We start from the raw sequence: 18,913 nt of genomic DNA on the forward strand, positions 1-18,913 counted from the left end.
GTCGCAGTTTTTCTTCAACTTCATCTACTTTCAAATATAAATATGGTTTTCTTCCTTTATTTGAATGTACTGAAATGTCACTTATTTAAAAAGATCTTTTCTGACCACTCTTTCTAAAATAGTCTGCTCTAATCCACATGTACCACATCACTCTTTTTCTATATATTTTCCTTTAAAGCAATATGTCTCCATACCTACCTATCTAATTTTTGGTCTGTTTTTCTCACTATTGTCTGTTTTCCTGTAATGGAATGTATACTGCAGGGTGATAAGGACTTCTAGGACCACTATATTCATATTCCTTAAAACTGGATTGATGACTGCCACAGGAACTATATAAATATTTGATGAGTTAATTAATTTATTGAATATTTATCTTGCCTCAGGCTCAGCTTCTTAGAAATGGTTGTGCCTTTTGTTTTACCATTGCATGTTCCATTTTACACTCTATTATGGAAAAGATATAGTTGCTTTTTTTCTCAGGGTTTCTTTTTTACCCCTTATATTTTAAGTAATATAAAAGTAACTATCTTGGTTAAAAGTATATTAATCTATGACAAATCTTGGTACAAAACTCAGTATTCTGTGACCTAAAGGAATGTTTCAAATGTCTTTCCTAAGTTTATTTTGTGGTTTGACAGTATAAATAAATGTGCTTCAGTGATATAAGTATTTGAGCCCCTTTCTAAAATTGCAGTGATATTTTAAGTTATGTAAGATTTCAAGTAGAAATTCAGCTTGAGAAATGACAATTTCAGATAACATATGAGCTCCTTCGATAGTGCTGCAGAAATTTAAATGAAGTCATTTGTATCGTAATCAATATAAATGGTGCCTCTGGAGATGTGCCGTGCGAAACTAGTGTGCACCCATGTCCTCACCTCTTTCCTCTTCTTTTATCATCTTACTGAGGTAACTACTGTCCTGAACTTGGTGTTTATCATTTTCATGTTCGTTTGAATATTTTTACTAATTGTGTCTATCCACAATAGTTAGATTTGCTTTATTTTGCAACTTCTTGTATTTTTCAGATTTTCATTTTTGAGATTTGTCCATTTGTCTATAGTTAATTCATTGTATGGAGAAGGAAATGGCAACCCTCATTTTAAACCCATTCATTTTAAATGCTGCATTGTATTCCACTTTTAATGCATAGAAATTTATTCCTGCTCCAATTATTCTACATTAGGTTATTTGTAAGTTTTTGTTATTATATAATGTTGAGATAAACATTTTTATACATGCTTCCTAAACATTTTTATACTTCTTTCCTTGCGTTCATGTGCAAGAATTTTTCATGTGCTTCATACCAAAGAGGAGATTAGCCAGGTTATAAACGAGGAACAGCTTCAGCATTGCCAAATTGCTCTTCAGATGGTTATAGAAATATATACGCCTATCTGCAATATAGTTGAGTGTTTCCGTTATTTCACAAGCTCAATATTTTTTATTATTTAATGTTTTAATTTTTTATTTTATGCGTATGAAATGGTATCTCACTTTTGCAGTAGCTTTAAAAGAATGTTTTCTCAAGTGGTTAATTGACACTAATTCAGTTGAATAAAAATTTTTTTTATTTTTGCTAAAAGTATGCTTTTTCTTCTGTATTCTCTAATTTTGAATTATGTATTTTGGTAGCTCTGGTTGAAGAGGTGTATCTTGCACAGAAAGAACGTGATGAAGCTATTATGTCTCGACTGCAGTTAGCCAATGAGGAGAGAGATGAAGCAATTGCACGAGCCAAGCATATGGAAATGTCTCTAAAATTGTACGTATGCTTGTAAAACCACATATGACATCAGGAGCATTTATAAAGTGCATGAATTATGTGATGGTTACATGTTCAAAAATGTTATAATTACAGTGGTAAATTCCATATCCCCGGTCTTTCTCTAGGACTTTTGTCATGCTAGTAGCTTTCAGTCACTAAACGAAAAGCAGAGAGGGATGAAGAAAGGGAAACATTCAGTAAAGTGACTGTATTTCTTCACAGTGCTGTTGTTGATGCCCTTACTCTGCTTTCTTTTGTGACTCCTTTTTTCTTCCTCTCCTTATTATCTCCTTCTTAATTTATTTCAGCTCTCTGGGGTTTTTTTTTTACTGTTTTCTGCTTATTGTGCTCATTTATAGTCTCCAGTACTTTTTACTTCTTTCAGTTCTGAGTCTTAAACTTAATGACACCTGAAATAGGGTAGAGCCTGAGAATCTACATTTTTAGCAGGCAATCCGGGTGATTCTGATATAGATAAATACTGGACCACACTTAGAGAAACTTGGGTCAGGAAGATCCCCTGGAGAAGGGAATGGCTACCCACTCCAGTATTCTTGCCTGGAGAATCCTATGGACAGAGGAGCCTGTCAGGCCATAGTCCATAGGGTCACAAAGAGTCAGACACGACCTAGCAACTAACTTTCACTTTTTTAGAGAAACAGTGCACTGGAAAGAAGTACTTCAATTTTAATGTGCCCTACAATCATGGGGGAATATTGTTAAAATGCAGATTCTTGATAGATAGGTCTGGAGCAGGACCTGAGATTCTGCAACTTTGCCAAGCTCCCAGATCATGCAAATGATGCTAATCTAAGAAGTCCACTTTGGGTAGAAAGGCCCTAGAGCATCTATAGACTATAATAATCTAGTATTTTATGTTGATCCCTCCGTATATTTATTGAATGTTTCTTTTGCCCAGCGTTGTTCTAGACTCTCTGAGGGATCACAGTCAAATACTAATTAAAACATGGGGAAGTTCCCTAGCAGTCTGGTGGATAGGACTCTATGCTTCCACTGCAGGAGGCACATGTTTGATCCCTGGTTGGTGATCTAAGATCCCACAAGCCACATGGTGTGGACGAAAAAGCCAAAAAGGTACAAAAAAAGTGGTGGTTTATTTGACAGCAAGCATTAAATAATTAATATTGCAGTGCTCAGGTTGTGACTAGATAGCATGATTTGGTTTTTGTTTATATTATTTTTTGTTTATGTTTTTTGAAGGCTCATTCAAAAAGTAGATAGACTCGTTATAAACATTAAATTCACTGTCAAATAAAGGAAAAAATATTAGGTAAATTCTACACTGCCTACTCCCAAAAAACTATCTTTATCAATAGGGAAACATTATTCCAAACATTTTTCTTTGCTTATATAAACTACTGTCTGGAAGGATAGATGGTTGATAATTGAATAGATGCTTGCAACATGCTAAGTTCCTAAAGTTGTATCCAACTCTTTGCAGCCCTATGGATTGTAGCCCGTCTGGCTTGCTGTCCGTGTAATTCTCCATGCAAGAATACTGGAGTGGGTTACCATTTCCTTCTTCAGAGGATCTTCCTGACCCAGGAATTGAACCTGTATCCCCTGTGTCTCCTGCATCACAGGCAGATTCTTTACCACTGAGCAACCAGGGAAGCCCAATAGAATTAATTTGATAAAAATTAGTTATTTTCTACTTTCTGTTTTACATGAGAGGCATTATATTATCAAGGTGAGGAGCATAGATTCCACACCCAGTTACCTGCCTTTGAATTTTCACTCTGCTTCCTAGCTGTACAACCATGGACAAACTATTCGGTTTCTGAAACTACAAAATGTGGAAGTAGTGGCTGTTTTTATATTGGTTGTTATGAGGACTAAATGATTTAATAAGTATTGAAAAGTACTTGTAGCGGTTCTGTATAAATATTACTTGAATTTAAGAATAATAATCAGTTGTGAAACTGAAGAAAATTTTGAACCTGAGGCACTATTTTCTCCCAGAGATTGAACCCAGGTCTTCTGCATTGCAGGCAGATTCTTTACCATCTGAGACACCACGGAAGCCCCATTTTCTCTCACTAAGATATATCAATTCCCTAAGGATCCTTTTAAATTTAAAAAAAGAGACTGAAAAACGTTCTCATAAATATTTCTTATGTAGTGTTTTAGTTAAACAATATTATTTGACTCAGCTATGAAATAATAATTTTAAACTCCTTTTTTTCTTTTTCTTTATGAATTCTACTTTCCAAAATTTTATAAAGTTACATTGGATACAATAGCCAAAGTGCTTCTCTGGGTTTAACCTTAATTTTCTAGTTTAAAGAATTAAGAATCATTGCTGAAACTTTTATCATATGTGGCATTTTTACACCTGAGTTCTTTTTTTATTTTATTTATTTTTCTCTTTATTTATTTTTATTATTATTATTTTTTTTTACTTTACAATATTGTGTTGGTTTTGCCATACATCAACATGCATCCTCCACAGGTGTACATGTGTTCCCCATCCTGAACCCCCCTCCCACCTCCCTCCCCATACCATCCCTCCGGGTCATCCCAGTGCACCAGCCCCAAGCCTCCTGTATCCTGCATCGAACCTGGACTGGCGATTCATTTCTTATATGATACTATACATGTTTTAATGCCATTCTCCCAAATCATCCCCCCCCACTCCACAGAGTCCAAAAGACAGTTCTATACATCTGTGTCTCTTTTGCTGTCTCGCATACAGGGTTGTCGTTACCATCTTTTTAAATTCCATATATATGTGTTAGCATACTGTATTGGTGTTTTTCTTTCTGGCTTACTTCACTCTGTATAGTAGGCTCCAGTTTCATCCACCTCATTAGAACTGATGCAAATGTATTCTTTTTAATGGCTGAGTAATACTCCATTTGTATATGTACCATTCATCTGCTGATGGGCATCTAGGTTGCTTCCATGTCCTGGCTATTATAAACAGTGCTGCGATGAACATTGGGATACACGTGTCTCTTTCAATTCTGGTTTCCTCGGTGTGTATGCCCAGCAGTGGGATTGATGGGTCGTATGGCAGTTCTACGTCCAGTTTTTTAAGGAATCTCCACACTGTTCTCCATAGTGGCTGTACTAGTTTGCATTCGCACCAACAGTGTAAGAGGGTTCCCTTTACTCCACATCCTCTCCAGCATTTATTGCTTGTAGACTTGGATCGTAGCCATTGGCAGGAAATGGTACCTCATTGTGGTTTTGATTTGCATTTCTCTGATAATGAGTGGTGTTGAGCATCTTTTCATGTGTTTGTTAGCCATCTGTATGTCTTCTTTGGAGAAATGTCTATTTAGTTCTTTGGCACATTTTTTGATTGGGTCATTTATTTTTCTGGAATTGAGGTGTAGGAGTTGCTTGTATATTTTTGAGATTAGTTGTTTATCAATTGCTTCATTTGCTATTATTTTCTCCCATTCTGAAGCCTGTCTTTTCACCTTGCTTATAGTTTCTTTTGTTGTGCAGAAGCTTTTAATTTTAATTAGATCCCATTTGTTTATTTTCGCTTTTATCCTGAGAACGTCATAGAACACCTGACTCTAGGGAACATTAAGCAATAGGAGCTCATCAAACGTACCTGCACTGAAACCAAGCACCACCCAAAGGCCAACAAGTTCCAGAGCAAGGCATACCACGCAAATTCTCCAGCAACACAGGAACACAACCCTGAGCTTCAATATACAGGCTGCCCAAAGTTACTCCAAATCCATTGACATCTCATAACTCGTTACTAGACACTTCATTGCACTCCAGAGAGAAGAAATCCAGCTCCACCCACCAGAACCCCGACACAAACTTCCCTAACCAAGAAACCTTGACCGATACAACCCCACCCACAGCAAGGAAACTCCACCACCTGAGTTCTTTATTGTGGGAAATTCCTGGGTAACCAGATTTCATTTTCAAATAGTCTTTTAAGGAGGGGTTTATAAATACTTTATTCTAAACTTTAATATGCTCCAGACTGGCTGTTTATTATCCTTATATTCAAAGTGGTTATGAATAAAATTCTTTGCTCAAGTATTTTTCATTCTAAACATTGTAAAAAATGTTACTGACTTTTCTGACATCAAGTTTGTCTGAAAAGAAGTCTAGTGTCAATCATATTCCTTTTTCCTCACTTAAAGGTAGTTTATTTTTTCCTGCCTGGATACCAGAAGGATTTTCCTTTATTCTTGAAGTAGAACAACTTAATCAGGATGTTTGTGTTGATTATTATGTAATAATATTTTTAGAATCACAGCATGCCTTTTCTTAAGATTATTTGATTCTTCCTTTATTTCAGGGAAATTTTAGATTTTTTAATTTTATTTTATTTTCGGTTTTCTTTTTTTTTAATTTTTTAATATAAATTTATTTATTTTAATTGGAGGCTAATTATTTTACAGTATTGTATTAGCTTTATTGGAAAAGGCAATGGCAACCCACTCCAGTACTCTTGCCTGGAAAATCCCATGGACAGAGGAGCCTGGTAGGCTTCGGTCCATGAGGTCGCGAAGTCAGACACGACTGAGTGACTTCCCTTTCACTTTTCACTTTCATGCATTGGAGAAGGAAATGGCAACCCACTCCAGTGTTCTTGCCTGGAGAATCCCAGGGATGGCAGAGCCTGGTGGGCTGCCGTCTATGGGGTCGCACAGAGTCGGACACGACTGAAGTGACTTAGCAGCAGCAGCAGCATTAGCTTTGTGGTTTTCTATTTTAGAGACTTTGGTTATTATTATAGGCACTTTGGTTCTCATCTATTATGAATTCAATAATTATTTTAATTTCTGTTTTTTTCCTGTGCATTCATTGTGACAGTCTCAAGCCTTTCCTATATGTTAGTACTTCCAGTTTTACAATCCCATCGCCTGTTCTTTCTACTTCATTTATTAAATATTTGTCTGTTTATTTATTCTCAATGTTTCCTCAGGCTTTCTTTTCTTTCTTTTTAAAATTATATCAGTTTCAGGTCTGTCCTTTAGTTTTCAGTTTTCCTCTTCATCTGCTCTTTTGTTTTGGCATCTTCTCTTTGAAATTTGTTTTATTGAATTCATGTTTTTATGCTTTTCTAGAATGCCAACCCATTAATGGGTCAACTTCCTTCTTGGTCAGTGTTATCTGTTATATTGTGATCTTTATCTCATCTGCATGATACTTGGTCATGTGTTTGTGGTAAATTCATAGTTGACTTGTCATTTCTCTTTTATCTTGCTCATACTTAAATCGTCAAGAACTTTTATCTGTTTTGATATGGTGCAAATGAATTTTCCTTGATAAATATTTCATATTATTTGACACCTGTTTGCCTTCTCCTCTGACTCTTGGTTAGGTGTTGCTTCTGGGCCACCTTTCTACATTTTGTTTGAGATCCTGTCCCCTGCTGTGGAGTTTTGTTTGGTGTCTTGCGCTGCACTGAGGGGCCACTCTGTCTCTTCTTGTGAATATCCTGATTCCATGGAGTAGTACTTTGGGGCTTTTATTTGTTACACCAGTGTAGTAAAAAGAAACAGGCAAACAAAATGGCCAGCCCTGGTGATTTTTGCTTCATCTATAAAGATTCTTAGTAATACAGAAAGATTTCTTAACTTTTCTTTGGGCTGTCTACTCAACCCATTGGTCTCTAAGGTTATTTCTAAGCTGTGTGGTATTAGTGAAAAATTCCTAGGATTTGGTAAGGTCACTGTCTTTTCTCAATACCTATTTTCATGTGTAAAAAGATAAGTTAGTTGAACCAGTTCAAAATCATTTTTCCACCCTCCACCTTGTCCTTCCTTTAAAAAATTACTACATGATGTCCTGCTTCCTCTACAGTTTGATTAATTTTTATCTTCTGTTCAAGTGGTATGTGATGGAGTAGATGGATTTGTGTTCAGATTTCACTCCACTGTCTTTGCTGCTGCTAAGTCGCTTCAGTTGTGTCCGACTCTGTGCGACCTCATAGACAGCAGCCCACCAGGCTCCCCCGTCCCTGGGATTCTCCAGGCAAGAACACTGGAGTGGGTTGCCATTTCCTTCTCCAGTGCATGAAAGTGAAAAGTGAAAGTGAAGTTGCTCAGTCATGTCTGACTCTTAGCGACCTTATGGACTGCAGCCCACCAGGCTCCTCCATCCATGGGATTTTCCAGGCAAGAGTACTGGAGTGGGGTGCCATTTCCACTGTCTTTACTTGGACTTTTTTTATAATAAACTTTTCATTTTAGAATACTTTCAGATTTATAGAAAAGTTGTGAAGATAATGCAAAGTTTATATAAAGCTCACCCAGTTTCTTTTATTGCTACCTTTTGTATTACTATGATATATATGTCACAGGAGAGAAATCAACATTGTTATAGAACTATTTACTATAGGCCATATCGGCTTCCCTGGTGGCTCAGAGGGTGAAGCGTTTGCCTGCAATGCAGGAGACCCGGGTTCAATTCCTGGGTCAGGAAGAGCCCCTCGAGAAGGAAATGGCAACCCACTCCAGTACCCTTGCCTGGAAAATCCCATGGACGGAGAAGCTTGGTAGGCTACAGTCCATGGGGTCACAAAGAGTCGGATACGACTGAGCGACTTCACTTCACTTCATACTTTATTCAGATTTCACTACTTTCTCTAATGTCCTTTTTATTTTCCATGATCCTATCTAGGATTCCATAGGCATTTAGTTACTGTGTCTCCATTGCCTACTCTGGTCTGTGACATTTTCTCAGACTTTCCTTGTTTTTGATGATGTGACAGTTTTTTGGAGTACTGGTCAGGTATTTTATAGAATGTTCCTCAATTTCAGTTTTTCTGAAGTTTTTCTCATGATTAGACTGATGTAATGGTTTTATGGGACAGATAGTACAGAAGTGAAATGCCATGTTTAATCACATCATTTCAAGATTATATTCTGTCAACGTGACTTGCAGCCGGGGATGTTAATTTTGGTCTCCCAGTCAAGGTAGTGCTTGCTGTGTTTCTTTACTGCAAAGTTACCCACATTCCTCTTTTATCCTCTTTTATACCTTTATTCCTCTTTTAAACTCTTTGAAGCAGATCACTAAAGTGCAGCCTGTACTCAGTGGTGGGGCTGGAGAGTGTGGGCTAGGAGGTTAAGTTTCTTTGGTTGTGCTGGGTCTTGTTGCGGCGTGCAGGCGTCTCTGGTTGTGGTGCATGGGCTTAGTTGCACCGTAGCATGTGGGGTCTTAGTGCCATGACCAGGGATCCAGCCCTGCATTGGAAGGCAGATTCTTAACCACTGAACCACCAGGGAAGTCCTGGTTAATTGAGTTTGCCTTTCTTAGTGGAGAATATCTATATAAATTATTTGTGATTCTTCAATATAGGAGATTTTTATCCCTCATTTATGTGTTTAGTTATGTCAGTATGGACTCATTGACATTCATTTAATACTTTGACTTGTAATCAAATTCTGTGTTATTCTGTTTCTTGGGGTGTTCCAGTTTTGACATTGGAAACTCTCTCAGGTGATTCCTGTATGCCTTTGGCTTGTTCTCATCCTTTTGGTTTTTGAACATTTTCTTACTTTCTAGCATTATAAAACATATAAAATGTTTTATGAAAGGGATGTGCCCACCCAGCAATGAGTCAGAATTCTCATTGCTTACCATCCTTGCCAGCATTTGTAATTGTCCTTTTTGTTTGGTTAGGTTTCCTATTTTGGACATTTAGCCATTCTCTAATAACAGATGATACTGAGCTGGTAAATGTTTATTTACCAGCTGTGTATCTTCTTTGGTAAAGTGTCTGTTCAGATATTTGACCAGTTTTTGAAGTTGTATTGTTTTCTTTTGTTAATTTTAAGTGTTCTTTATGCATTCTGTATGTGAGTCCTTTTTCAGATAGGTGGTTTTCAAATATTTTCTTGCAGTCCATATTTCTGGTCTCTCAACAATGTGTTTAGCAGAATATAAGTTTAAATTTTGATAAAATCCAACTTATTGGTTTTTCTTTTATGTTTTGTACTTTTGGTATTGAATCTAAAACTCAGTGCCACATGTTAGGTCACACCAAATTTTCTCCTGTGTTTTCTTCTAGAATTTATAAATTTCATGTTTTACATGTAGGTCTATAATTCATTTTTAATTGATTTTTGTGTAAGGTGGTACATGGTACATATAGTTTTACATCAGGACATTTATTTATTCCAGCACCATTTGTGAAAAGGGTATCATTTCTCCACTAATTTCCTTTGCATCTTTGCCAAAAATCAATCGACTGTATTCATGTGGGTTAATTTCAGGACTTTCTTTTCTGTTCCATTGATCTGAGTCTGTCACTGTCATTGCCAGTACCACACATTCTTGATTGCTAAATCTTGAAATCAGATGGCATCCTTCTAAACCTTGCTCTTTTTATACAGAATTATTTTGACTATTCTGGTACATTTGCCTTTCCATATACCTTGCAGAATCAGTTTGATTTTATCTACAAAAACAGTTGTTGGGGCCGAATGTGTTTAAACATACTCTTCAAATAGATACCTTTTTTCTTATTTCAATAATGCAGCTATTAATACCTTTAGAACTCTTCTTTAGGGATTTGTAAGTATTATTAGCTTCAGCTTATCAACCATTCACAGTATTACACTTCACATATAATTTATGACCATAAATCTTTTATGTAGATTGATCATCAGTTTTTTATATCATTTTTATTTGTGCATTGTTGATTTACAATGTTGTGTTAGTTTCAGGTGTACAGCAGAATGAATCTGTTATACATACACATATGTGCTCTGCTGTGTGTGCTCGATCATGTCCAACTCAGCGACCCCAGGGACTGTAGCCCACCAGACTCCTCTGTTCGTGAAATTTTCCAGGCAAGAATACTGGAGTGGGTTGCTGTTTCCTCCTCCAGGAGATCACCAATTTTAATCATGAATTTTGCTTATAAATAGATTTGAGTGTTTTTTGAAATGAAATTTGCCTGACAAAGATTACAAATCAATTTTTTATGTAGTGTCACAACTCATTGAGGTAGGTGATATTCAAGCTTTATAGGTGAGCAAACTTAAGAGTGATCGCCTACCTGCCTAAGGAGTCATAGTAAGTCACATGTTGTAGATACCTCAGATCTCTTCAGGCAACTCAAACTCATCATATCCAAAAATGGAATTATTAATTTATTTTTAAAACCTGATTCTCCTTAATTCCCTCTACCAATCAGTGGCATAACCACTCTCCCACATATCCAAACCAGAACTTCTTCCTCAGAATTCCTCTTAGATTGGTCTCTTAGTTTTGTTCATTCTATCTCTTTTTTTCCCTTGGAAATATGACTTGCTTTATGGACTAGGAGATAGTCAGTTCATTTTGTCTCTTTAAAAGATGGATCTAAATTGAACCTTCTTTAAATTTTTTAGCCTCCGTTGTCTATTTTCACTTGTATATATGTTTTGTTATAGTTTTTATTACAATACATGAAAATTAGGCTTCTTTGAGGTACAACCTTTTTCATTTTGTTCTAGGTAGAGTTCATATTGAGGGAAGAATGGGGAAGGGAGTAAAGGAAAACAGTCCTATCCTAAGCCTTCTCTTAGTTACTTAATCCATTCAATAAATACTTATTGAATATGTGCTAAGTGTCAGGTACACTGCTAGTTGCTGGGAACACAGCATTATGGTCTCAGTTAAGATCAGCATCAAGTAAATAATTACATAAATATTTAAAATAATTTCAAGTGATAAAGAATTGTTAGTTCCTAGGAAAAGTTTATAGACAGTTCCTGCTTTATTACACTCTAGGGTTTCAGGTAAGGGGATCAGGACAAATACATAAGAAGTAAGAACAACAGCAGCAACAAATAGCATGCCAGTACAGTTTTATGGTGCTGTGGAGGTTCCTTTCTAGTTAGCTGAGGTCTATGAACTCTGAACCTCAATAGTGCATTTTAGACTAAATCTTTGTTAAGATAGAACCAATTTATAACGGAGCTTTGCTTGACTGAAAGGCATATTTAGAAGCATTGTGTATAAGAAGAAAATATATGAATTATTTTACATCTCTTTTTTAAAAAGGGTTTTACATCTTTATTTCTCTAAACAACGACCTTTTTCCTTGATTTGAGAGATAGTGCTCTACTTTGTGTAGCAAAGTATCCCATATAATTTATCCCATATCATTGAGATATGATAGTTATTCTCAATTTGAACTTTCTCTTTCCTTTGGTCTCATAATAGCGTATATGCTCTGTTGCTCAGTTGTGTCTGACTCTTTGTGACCCCATGAACTGTAGCATGGCAGACTCCTCTGTCCATGGAATTTCCTAGGCAAGAATACTGGAGTGGGTTGCCATTTCCATTTCCTTCTCCAACATTTCTTTTTTAATTCCTCATTTCTTGATTCCTGTAATCTGGAAATTCTTTCCTTCTCTTTTCTCTTAACCATATTTTCACTTCTGATCTACTTTGCATCTTTCTGTATAATGTTTGTCTTGTCTCTCTGCTTTCCCTTACTCCCTGAATTTTTAATGCTTTTTTGTCTCTTTTGCTTCTATCCAAAACTAGGAAAAAATAAAAAGGATTCAAGGTAAAATGACTTTTGTAGCATGCCAATATAGACATGCGTGCATATGAACATTCCAGCTTTTGAGATCATGATATCTTTTTTCAATCTGTTATTATTGGTGTATTTTTTTGTACCATATTAAAGGTGGCACTGTGTAAAAAATAAGACTTAGAGAAAAAAGCAAATACTTTAGGATTTTCTGATAAGCTGATCATTAATTAGTTTTATCATTTGGGGTCAAAGTTTTGCTTCTTCCCATTGAACAAGGTAAATGACTCCAGGTTCAGAAGGAAAAGATGTTATATTGACTGATTTAGGGATAAATCAAGAAATGTGACATTTCGTGCATGAGTCTTTCCACTTAGAGTGCAAGGTTGTCAGTCAGAATTTGCATGGTATAGGAAATCAATTGAAACTTGAGCCCATGGACATTTACTTCAGCAATATTCTTACTGATTATCATGACTCTCTAATTAGACTGTTATAGGAATAATTTAGAGTTTATGAAAGGTTGAGGTTCTTTTGTTTAACTGTAAACTTCCTATTAAAATATAATGTATAATTTGTCAGATATATTTCATATGACAACTATTATTTTGTCTTTATTAAGCAAATAAAACTTTTATGTTGTACACGCTGCTAAGCCTAAAAAGTCATTTTACATAGAAAGTTGAATGTCTTACATAACTATTTCAGATTGCTTCAGTTTTTTAAAGGTAAGTTGTTTGTTTAATTTTTGTTTTCATTAGTGATACAGTATATTATGTACTTACCGTAGAACTATATTTAATCTTCTAGAAGCCACTTTTGTTGATTTTTAATCTTTAAGTAGATATTGAATGATCCATCTCAGAAAAATGTGTCAAATATAGTTTTGTCCTTTTGATAACAGCCATTCTAACAGGTATTAGGTGATACCTCGTTGTTGTTTTATACGAGAGTTTTTAAGTTTTTCTTTTCACATTTTATTTTTCTCTTAGTGGCCATTTATCTTTATACTTATATCAGTTTTAAAGGGTCATAATAAAGCAAAATGGAGATTCACATGCTAAGTGGCTGACTTGGCTCACTCACTTATCCCCTGCATTTCAGACCTGACACACTCACTCACTAAAACATGGTTCAGATTCATTTATCAGAAAGTGATAAGTCACTGTATGTCATGGAGTTTTAAAGACAACCACACAAGTTATTTATAATCAGAATGCTGAATTCATATACTGAGGATCCAGTATATAACATCTGCTAAGAAAATTTGATTTTAATATTTTTTCTTAAATTTTAGTTGTTAGCAGGGAATTTAATATGAGATTAGATACAGTTATCTTAACCCTTCCTGTTGAAAACTGTTAATTTAAATCATTTAAACTCTTAATTTGATTTTCCTTAAAGTAATAATTCTTCACTTTGCAGTGCCTGAAAAAAATGTACAGATATTACACAGGAATTCCACGCACTTTTTATTGTGTTGATTATTTGGAACATAGGAATTCGTTAACCTGTCTCTACTGCCGTTTTCTTTTTGTCCATATGTAATTCTTTAAAACAAAACAAAAAAAGGGAGATGTGTAATACTGAGAAATAAATTTTTTTGTTTCCAGTAATCTGTAAATCTAAACACTTAATTTCCACGTGTCTTTTCCCATTTTAAATGATCAAGTTTAATAAATTGTTAAATTTATAAAAATTTAAGCTTCTTTGGAAACTGTCGTTAATCAGCTCTTAGTTTGATTTCATCTATAAAGAACAATATTAAGGTAAATATTTCTCACCACCTATGGCTTTCTAAAAATCATATTTAGCCAACCAGTAACTGATGGTTAAAGCTGCTCATGTTTTTAAAATGTTTTTACATGATCTTAAGTGTAAGAATTTTATCTTATACTTTTCCACTGTATTTTTTAATTGAGTAAAAGAAGTGATTATCTTCATAGTTCTTATAAACTAAGCTTCTATGAAGCAGAATATTTGAAAACTTTGGATTGATTTTGGGAGAAAAAGATAAAAGAGTACATATTTACCCTTATTGAAATGTGAATCCAAGGGGACATTAGCAGTTTGAGATATAATACATTAAATACATATAATTCAAAATTGCTTCACCTACTTGTTAACTTAAATACTATTTAAATATGGGTAGGAATAGTTTTTTTATATATGTTCATCTTTACTTCCTCTCTATGAATGTAGTAGTTTGAACTGTGGAGTTTGGAACAATTTTGTAATAAATTTATTAAGTATCTTTTATTTTTTCCTAGTATCCTTTTTTTTTTTTTTTTTTGGCGGTAAATGTTAAATCATAGGAGTAAAGAAATCAAGGGGAAAAAATCAAAACAAATTTGGATATCTAAAATTTTTAGTCCAATTTTTATTTTACCTTTTGTTTTTGGTTGCACTGCACATCATGTCTGATCTTAGTTCCCCGACCAGGGATTGAACCCATGCCCCCTTCAGTGGAAGCACAAAGCCCTAACCACTAGACCACCAGGGAATTCCCTAGTACAGTTTTTAAATAATTGAAATCATTTCTAAAATCTAAGTAATTTCACTGGTATCCATGATAAAGTTTCATTTAATCTACCAAATTTAATTATTGCCTAAGTTATATAATAGATATTTTCTAAATATGTGATTTAGAACTTCTTTCTTTACTTTTACTGCATTTCTTCAGTTTACCAACATCAGCAAACTTTTCAGTGAGCACTAAGACTCTTTTCTTTTTTTTCATTCTTTAAAATTTATTTTTAATTGGAGGATAATTGCTTTTACAATACTGTGTTACTTTCTGCCATACATCAACATGGTATACATATGTATACTTTGGTATACATATGTATACATATGTCCCCTCCCTCTTGAGCTTCCCTCCTACCTCCCATCCCATCCTCCCCCAGCACTATGACTCTTGTAAGACAAAAATGCATTTATGACGGGAACCAGTTTACCTTTTTTGCCCTTAATTTGAATAATTCTATCTATGTTATGCAGAAGAGAAAATAATATTAGACATCTAAAAATGTGGCCCAGTTTTGGTCAGCATTTCTATACAGCATATTTGTTTTACCAAATAGGTAGCAGCAGGAGATTGTCAGGTCAAATTTAGTGGTAATTATTTGTTGTTGCTTTTTGAGGGAACATTGTTTAACTCTGTAGTAAAAATACTTGCCTTGTTTTACTTGTGATGATGTCCAAAAAGGAGAGGAAATACAGTTTCTGGTAAGAATTGAAAGTCCAGAAATAAATATAATGATGAGAATGAGTGCTTCTATCACTGGGGAACTTTCTTCATCTAAGCACATATGAACAATTGATCCTTGTAGTCATATATAGCAGTAAACATTAATAACTTAACAGTCTGAAGTCAGTGCAGAAGATATGGAGCATTATTGAAAGATGGAGTCGAGCAGGTGGCACTTTAATATGTTCAGTGTCATGGTTGACTCTAAAGACTAGTCGAATGAAATTACTTGAGGTTCTAAAGATTTAAAAAGCGAACTCATTTTGCTGCACTAAGGAAATGCTACTGATCAGGCTTTCTGTGTCCCTTTTTTCTAGGCTAGAAAATATTAACCCTGAAGAAAATGACATGGTAAGCCATTCTCCGAGGAGATTTCTTGATGTCAGTCTTATATCTTAGAGGCTTAAGTTCAATTGAGTGGGTTTCAAGAACTAAGATGTGGGAAAAAGAAGAATTGACACACTAATAATGTACATCTTTGCTGCAATATGAAAATTCAATAACTTCACTCAGTCAATTTACAATTCACATGTGCCTATTAATTAAAACCCTATATTAAATAAAATATATTAAAACTTCATGTCTGACTAACATATAATGGTGTTGGTAGACATTACAGGAATTACTGAACAGAATAAACAATGCAGACACAGGGGTAGCTATTCAGAAGAATGGAGCTATAATTGTGGATAGAATCTACAAGACCAAGGAATGTAAAAAGAGAATAACTGCAGAAGAAATGAACGCAGTGATTGAAGAACGAGATGCTGCTTTGTCTCAGGTACCTGCATGTATCTATAAAAAGCTGTCTACCATTTTTCCCTCTTTCTTTACATTAAAAAATGACTTTCCCCCACTTATTCTTAATTCAAATTAGTTTTTAGCTTATAATTAATACCACAATGATTAGCTATATTAAGATAATCACATATTTTGTTATATCATTCTTCAAATATATGCATCCTCATTTCTTAATAAAACTGTTAGCTTTTTATAAAAATTTAGTTCAATTCTTTAAAGTAATCGCTTTTATATGAGACTTCTTACTTGAGTCACAGTTTTGGGAGGGCTGAGATTATGTCTTTATTACTGTTTTATTCCCAGTGCCTAATTCAGTGCCTTTTAGTAAACATGGATAAATGAATCAAATTATTAGGGTATTCCTTTCTGAACATTACTTACACCTTCCTGCTCCAGCTGAAACTTGATCACCACCCTGAGGATGCAGCTTCCACTGCAGTCCTCTCAAGTGTGAATGTATTCCCTCCCCCAGCAGTTGGGCCACTGGCCTTGGAGGCTTGTTCGATTAGTGCGTTTCAATCATTCTTCCTTTTTTCTCTCTAAACACCTCCAGCTTTGAGACCCATGCATCAGATTGTACCACCCATTACACACTCCTGTTGCAGTCATATATACACTCCCATATAGCTTCCTTCATCTCTTAAAGATGTTAGGATCTATTTTACTGTCTCTTTCTTTAGCTTACTCCTGTCACAATTCTTGGTGATTTAAATATCTGTGTGGATGATTCTTTCAATAGCCATCTCATCTCTCTGAATCTCTCTCCTCCAGTCTTCCAGATGCTCTTTACCTGTTCTGCTATCCACCCTACGATCATACCTTATTCTTGGTCATTATCAGTCTCAATTTCAAGCATCCACTTACTATCTTTCCAGCCTGTTCTAAAATTCTAGCAAATTTTCAACTCTACTGGCGCCTGATTATATTGATCTTATCACCTCTTTTCCTTTCCTTTAACCCCTTCATGTCCTCTCTTCTCTCTTTATCTAGCTTAGATTCCTTGGGTCACCGTAAGTAGCTCCTACTTGCATGTAAGATAACCTCAGTTGTCCTGACCCTCTTCCTTTGTCCTGCTCACCTAACAAAACCTAGGTTTTATAAATTTAACTTTCTGCCTGTTGTATACCTTCAAAGCTTTATATGGCAAGAGTCTATCACACATTTGATGCCTCAACTGTTCATGACAGTTGTCTTCAAGTAGACCCCTGGTGTTGCCTGATAACCTTCTTGCCTTTTGCTAGTCCACTCACTCTCCCCCTCTGGAGGACTCTTTTTTATCTTCTTCCTGTCCCCGCAACTATCCAACCTCTTCTCACCAATAGAAAGAGAAATTTCTGCTTGTCTCCATCATATCAGTGACTGGCCTACCTGCATGTGGCACCCATATACTCCGCCTTTTCTACTTTGTATCTTTCTTACATATTTCGGTTAGTGGACAACTGCTCTATTTCACACTAGTGGACCTCTTTTCTTGCTTGCTTCAGATTGTCACTTAACCAGCTGTGCCTTTTATACTTCATAAAATATTTCCTATTAGTTCATTTCTACCAGTATCTGACATTCTTTACTATATCCTTGAAGGCTGGGTGAGTTTTGGCACATCTTGGTCTACCTGTGGTTTACCCCTGTGCTTTTGGGGAGGCTTCCTAAACTGAGAGCTGAGTATTCACTAGGGACCTACTCCTGGAGAATCCTCTAGTCTGTTGTTTGTCTTCTCAGCATTTTAAGACTGTTGGAAATGCCAGTATTCTTTTCACAGGGCTTAGGGCTTAGCTCTTTAACTTCGAGCCCTGTACAGGTTTGGGATTTAGCAAATGATCTGAGATGGAAACAAGTCTCAAATCTCTAGTTTTGTCACTTCAGCCCTGCATAAATGCCAGAGGCTTAGATGACTTCTCTGTTCTCCAGCCAGAGTCTTCTATGTAGTCACAGCCTGATTTCTCAGCCTCTTGCCCATTCCTTGAGCCTTTAAAACTTAGGAGGAAAAAAACAACTTCCAGTCTTCCAATCACCTGTCTCCAGCTAAACCCTCTTCAGAATTCTAGCTGCTCAAGTCATTGTTGCAGTAGCAGTCTTCTGCTGTCTTAAACATGATTTTTAAATTTTAATCTAGCTTTCTTTTTTCTTGGCTGGAGCACTGTTCTGCCACAAACAATTCTATCCTATCTCAATGTGGAAATCTGACATTTATCATTTATCTTCAGATTAGAATTGGGAAAAGTTTAATTTAAACTTTTTAAATGAGCAACTTTTTTTTTTTTTTTTTTTTTAGCATTTTGTACCCTACCAATTGTATTCAATCTTGGATCATTCAGCATATTGTTTTAAAAAAAGTGAAGTGTTAGTGGCTCAGTTGTGTCTGACTCTTTGTGACCCCATGGATTGTAGCCTGCCAGGCCCCTCTGTCCATGGAATTCCGCAGGCAAGAGTACTGGGTAGCATTCCCTTCTCCAGGGGATCTTCCTAGCTCAGGGATCAAACCCAGGTCTTCTGCATTGCAGGCAGATTCTTTACTATGTGAACCACCAGGGAAGCCCTATATTGTTAAAGAGAGAGTCAAAACTATTTTTATGAGCTTAACAACAATTACAGGTATAAACTCCAGCTTAGG

At 35.6% G+C, this 18,913-nt stretch overlaps 1 protein-coding gene across 2 annotated transcripts in view; it reads left to right on the plus strand.

The window, feature by feature from the left end:
* Nucleotides 1-18,913, plus strand: part of MIPOL1 (mirror-image polydactyly 1) — a 306,156-nt gene that overhangs the window by 99,048 nt on the left and 188,195 nt on the right. For both annotated transcript variants that reach the window (XM_061394947.1, XM_061394948.1), the window contains 3 exons: nt 1,639-1,768; nt 15,819-15,852; nt 16,112-16,282. In XM_061394947.1, the coding sequence (XP_061250931.1) occupies nt 1,639-1,768; nt 15,819-15,852; nt 16,112-16,282 (335 nt within the window). The remainder of the gene's footprint in view (nt 1-1,638; nt 1,769-15,818; nt 15,853-16,111; nt 16,283-18,913) is intronic.

Source organism: Bos javanicus, chromosome 21 (genome assembly GCF_032452875.1).
Source record: "Bos javanicus breed banteng chromosome 21, ARS-OSU_banteng_1.0, whole genome shotgun sequence".
Lineage (NCBI taxonomy): Eukaryota > Metazoa > Chordata > Mammalia > Artiodactyla > Bovidae > Bos > Bos javanicus.